This window comes from Lathyrus oleraceus, chromosome 2, assembly GCF_024323335.1.
Source record: "Lathyrus oleraceus cultivar Zhongwan6 chromosome 2, CAAS_Psat_ZW6_1.0, whole genome shotgun sequence".
NCBI classification, from domain to species: domain Eukaryota; kingdom Viridiplantae; phylum Streptophyta; class Magnoliopsida; order Fabales; family Fabaceae; genus Lathyrus; species Lathyrus oleraceus.
The window spans coordinates 75,588,381-75,593,618 of record NC_066580.1 but is presented as its reverse complement, the minus strand read 5'-3'; the positions used below and the strand labels follow the sequence as shown (position 1 = coordinate 75,593,618).

The window sequence follows — 5,238 nt, the reverse complement described above, 5'->3', positions numbered from 1 at the left end:
TATGAAAGTCTCATCTTTTAGCCGAAGCTTTGCATTTAGACAAGAAGGAAGTGGAGATCAATCTTAAGCCTAAGGGTGGAACTCATGCTTTTACTCTGAAGTTTTTGGTTGAGAAGGCTATTACATTTGTTGATGTGGCAAGTTGGATAGCTTTCAGCGTTGTTTTCACTTTACTCATCAATGTGATAATGTTGTTTCCTAGTGTCATACCCTAATTTTTACCCCTAAGATACCATCTCATTTTCATGATTTGCATAACATCAAACATCTCATGTGTGTGTATTTTATGCATTACTAACCTTATAAAAATACAAAAATATGTTTTATCTTGTTTGATTCTTTCACAAGGTAGGTGTGTTGGTTTAAGAAGCTCAAGTGATTGACTGGTCAAGATTATGGGCATTCCTCAGTAATTCAAGCTTCCAATTCATTCATAATAACCAAGTGATTTCCATTCATCATAATCAAGTTTAAGATTGCATCCATTCAAGATCAACAAGTCCCAAATTCATCTGATGCCTAAGTAAGGGTTTTGATCAAGATTGCTCTGATATTGACTTTTTAACCAAGACATGATCTAATGGTTTGAAATATGGTTCAAGGTCCTTAAGTGCTTCATTATTATCCATTCATGTTATTCAATTGGCTAAAGAAGTTTTATTAATTGATCATTGAATATTTGGAATCCATTTGATGAAAAGTCAACTACTCAATGTCAAAGTTTAACTTTTGAGATTTTTTGGTCAACCATGGGTTTCTCAAGTCAATAATCATTAAAATATGTTTGATTAATTAATTTGATCAATTTAAATCAAGAAAATCAAGAAAAAGTTCAAGAATGTCAAATTTAGGGTTTTCAAAATTTCTCTAAGTTATGAAATTGCATGTTCATGAAGCCCGCTTTACAAGTTTGTAACTTCTTCTTCAAGCCATCATTTTTCAGGCTCAAAGGATTTACTTGTAGATGATGTTCCATACTTCAACTTTTTAGGAATAATGAACCAAAGATCTCATAAGTATTGGGAAGATATGAAGTGATGAAGATGAGATCTCAAAGTTGTAAAATTGTTCAACACTTGGAAAAATTTCCAAGTGTTTAGCAGTTAAGATTATCAAAATTGATGGCCAATTATCTCCATGCTCCAAGTTTAATCTATTCAAATTTCCAAAATGAAATTTTTAGAGGATGAGAGAATCTTCCCAAAGAGCCATTTGGCATGAATTTATCACGCTTGAGCTAGGAGTTTCGAAGAAGGAAAGTCACCACGTTAGGCCAAGTTGAAATTCCATCTTCATGTCAAGTTTCATGTTCAAACCAAAGCCAGACCTCAAGATATTGGTTTGTAGCCTATGATACTTCTAAATCCCATCATAATGAATGTTTTACACAAACCATTGATGAATTACACAAGGGATTGAACCATTATCCAAACAACATTCATGGATCATTTTGCCATAAAGCTTCATTGTCATTTCCATAAAGATCACTTTTCTCAACTACTTTTGCTAGGAGCTTTGTAAATAGATCTTGCTTTGATCATACTCTATTTAAACACCAAAATAAAAAGTACTTTTGTACTTTTTAACATTTTTTTATATTTGATTCAAAGTCCATCAAACAATACCAATAATCACTGCACCAAATCTGAATTCATTCACTATAAAAGGAGGCATCATTGCAATGCTCCAACACACAATTTTTTTTTGTCATTAAGCAAGAAAGATAATTGAATGATTATTGCACTATTTCCATATTTTCACTCAAGGAAGCTAGAGGGATCATTATTTCTCATCTGGAAGTAGTTTTGAAGGTGCAACAGTCATACTCCGTTAGGTAACAAAAACTCATTTTGAACTCCCTCATAAAAACATCATTTCACTCATTATTGTTACCATTATGTTTGTTTTGAACATGAACTCCCTCATAAAAATCTCATTAATTTTGTTATTTAGTTTTTAATTTGATATTAAAAAATTGAAAAAAAACTTTATTATTTATTCCTTTTTATTTTTTCATTTAAGTATGTTTTGATTCAATTTTTCCCACGATTAATTTTCTCCCATTTTGATCCATATGTGTTGAACACCTTGATTATACTTGGACTTAGACTTGATTATAACTTGTTTATTTGATTTGTGCTTGAAGTACATGGATGTTTATGGTTGATGAATTGCTTTGAAACCCTAATGTATGAACCTTAGAGGCATGAACCTTAATGACTTGAACACTTGTATGAGGTGAACTTTTATCATAAAATTATACTTTGATGTGCTTTGAACTTGATCCTAAACATTTATTTAGTCTTGATACATGACATATTTGTTTAAGGTTTAACATACTTGTATGCTTCTTAGAGGTCCAGTTTTAAAATGCCTCGACCATTTCTTTACATGTCTTGTGATTGATATCATGATATATATTGTTTGATGTTTTAACTTGATGAACTTTGAAAAATTATTCTTAAGGCATTTTTGCTTTATGTTTGTATGCTCCATGTGTTATAAACTATTATCTATGTCATGCCTTTTTCTCTATTCTTTATTGATGGTCTTGATTGGTGTTTTAAAATGTTTAAGCTTGATACATGGTAGTGATTTTGTTCATACGATTGCTTAATGCATATTGTTAATCCATGATATTTATTGCATGGTACTTGTACTTATGTTTCAATCCAAGGGAAAGGGATGATAGTTGACTTATTGTCATGTGCATATTCATTATGTGTGTTTGTAGCTTCCTTTACCCACCTTGTGCCCTTTAGCCCCTTCTAAACCCTAGTCCAATCTTAGGATTTTTCAAACTTGAGATTCTTTCATAAAAAAAACCTTGACTTTAGGTCATTGAATTTTCAAACTTTCTTTCTTCATAAATGCTCCAAAAAAAACTTTAAGCATATCAAACTCTTTCTATAAGACTAAAAGACACAAATCTCATTCGAAACTTTTCCCACTTGGATTTTTATTTTTTAAACCCTTTCTCAAAAGAGACTAGACATAAATCATCTTTATAGTTGAGATATTAATCTCATACCCCATAGTAATGATTGAAATTGATGTTGATTATTTTCCATATGAAGGAGTTAGTGGCATACTTGTAGACTCTTTATCCAAGTTGGAGCCCTTCCTTCATAATGATGCAAAGGTTCATCTTCTCATATTTGTGGTGGTTTAGATGAGTATTCTCCTTCAGATAACAACTCGTCTCTTCTTCTAAAATCAACTAAACAAATCCTTTTGTTATTTGTACCCCGAACTATAGGATTTTGATCCTTCATTGGTACGTAGGCAGAAGACTTTATGTTTTTTCAAATCAAAAAGCAATAAAACACACTTCTCTTTCCATCTCCCCAATATTTAGCAAATAAAAATAACCAAACACAAATATCACAAGAGGTTCCTATAGGATATACTATAGATGATTATGGTACTAGTATCTTCCCTTTTCATAAGAAACCCTCGGACCTTCAATCTCTTTATTGCACTATTTTGCATTGCATATTTATGGTTTATTTGATCTTTTCCCCTTCCCTTGGATAAATTAAAGTTCGGTGGTGAAATTTTGTTTTGCAAGTCAAGTTAACCTAATAGCTTGGTCTCTGATTCTCACCATGATAGAAATGGCGACTCTGCTGGGGACATCCCCAAGAGGGTTAAAAATATCTTGTATATTTGTGTTATTATATTGTTTGCTACATTGTTTGGGTTTCTTTTGGTGATTCATATGTGGTAAGATATGTCCTAACCCGGACTTGAGTACATAAATAAGATAAGAGGGTTGTATAGTCGAGAAAGCTTGGGTGGAGTAAACCTGAACAAGATGACTTGAGAATCCCCCACTCAGTGGAAGCCTCTTTGAGGATAGTCTTTGTTAAACGAGTAAACATGAAAGCATTGCTACTTTCAACTTGGGAGCCTGATAAACTGAGTAATTTAGTATCCCTTTACCACACTTGGCCTTTTAGGATGTAGTGTGATGGATATGAAGGTTTAAACCTAAAATAGTTGATATGTGATGCTACTCTCAGACGAGGTTCTCTTGAGAATATTATTCATTCCCGAGTAATCAATGTGCTAGTAATATCCAAAAGATGGATCAATGACTTTGGGAGCCTTCTTAGAACCTTGTTCTACAGGTATAAAAAACTTTAGTACATTCCTTTTAGGATGTTTGAACCCATGACTCCATGCTCGTGAAGTCGACCCTTTGAACCCCATATGTTTGTGTTCTTGCTTGTGCATCCATACATTGATGCATTCATTCATCATTTTTAACCATGTTTTCAAGGAAATTAGAAACACTTGTTGTAAATATCACAGGAACTTTTTTACCATGGATTTTGGAAGAAGAAAAACTCAAAAGTACACTTTCAAGAGTCCTAAGCTAGAAGATCTAAGAGAACTATTGGATTTGGTTGCTGATCCAATAGGTTTCAAGGATATGTATGAGAGACTTATGTCACAATTAAAGACCAACATGGCATATGGAATTATTGCTACACTAGTCCAATTCTATGATCCATTGTATAATTGCTTCACCTTTCCAGATTACCAGCTTATGCCCACACTAGAGGAGTATTCCTATTTGCTTAGATTACCTATTTCTGATCAAGTCCCATTTTTTGGATTGGAGGAGATTCCTAAGGATAAAGTTATTTCTGAAGCTACTCATTTGAATATGTTTGATATTAAAGCTCATATGACCACCAAGGGAGGTATTCTTGGGTTTCCAACTAAGTTTCTGATGGATAAAGCTCGTTACTTTGCTAGTATGAAAAGTATGGATGCTTTCGAGGCTATTCTTTCCTTACTAATTTATGGATTATTCCTCTTTCCTAATATTGACAACTTTTTTGATATTAATGCTATTAAGATATTCTTGATTGGAAATCCAGTTCCCACTCTACTTGCAGATACCTACCATTCCATTCATCTCATAAACTCTTATAGTGGAGGGATGATTATATGTTATGTGCCTTTGTTGTACAAGTGGCTTATTTATCACTTGCCTCAGTCTACTACTTTTTAGGATCTTAAGGATGGTCTTTTATGGTCACAGAAGATTATGCCTCTCGCACACTCTGATATTAAATGGTATAGTCATGCTTACAATTAAGTGAAGATCATTGACAGTTATGGGGACCTTTCTAATGTGCATCTTCTCGGTACAAAAGGAGGTATCATCTATAACCCGATTTTGGCTCGTCATCAGCTTGAATATCCTATGAAAGATAAACCAAG

General features: G+C 33.1%; 1 protein-coding gene across 1 annotated transcript; it reads left to right on the top strand.

The window, feature by feature from the left end:
• The first annotated feature begins 4,330 nt into the window (after nt 1-4,330).
• LOC127121979 (uncharacterized) lies at nt 4,331-5,026 on the top strand. The gene has a single exon (XM_051052398.1). The coding sequence runs from the start codon at nt 4,331-4,333 to the stop codon at nt 5,024-5,026; it is 696 nt and encodes a 231-aa protein (XP_050908355.1).
• Nucleotides 5,027-5,238: the final 212 nt, after the last annotated feature.

Excerpts from the sequence above, each read along its gene's own strand:
- LOC127121979 (XM_051052398.1), top strand. The coding sequence starts at position 4,331 with ATGGATTTTGGAAGAAGAAAAACTCAAAAGTACACTTTCAAGAGTCCT.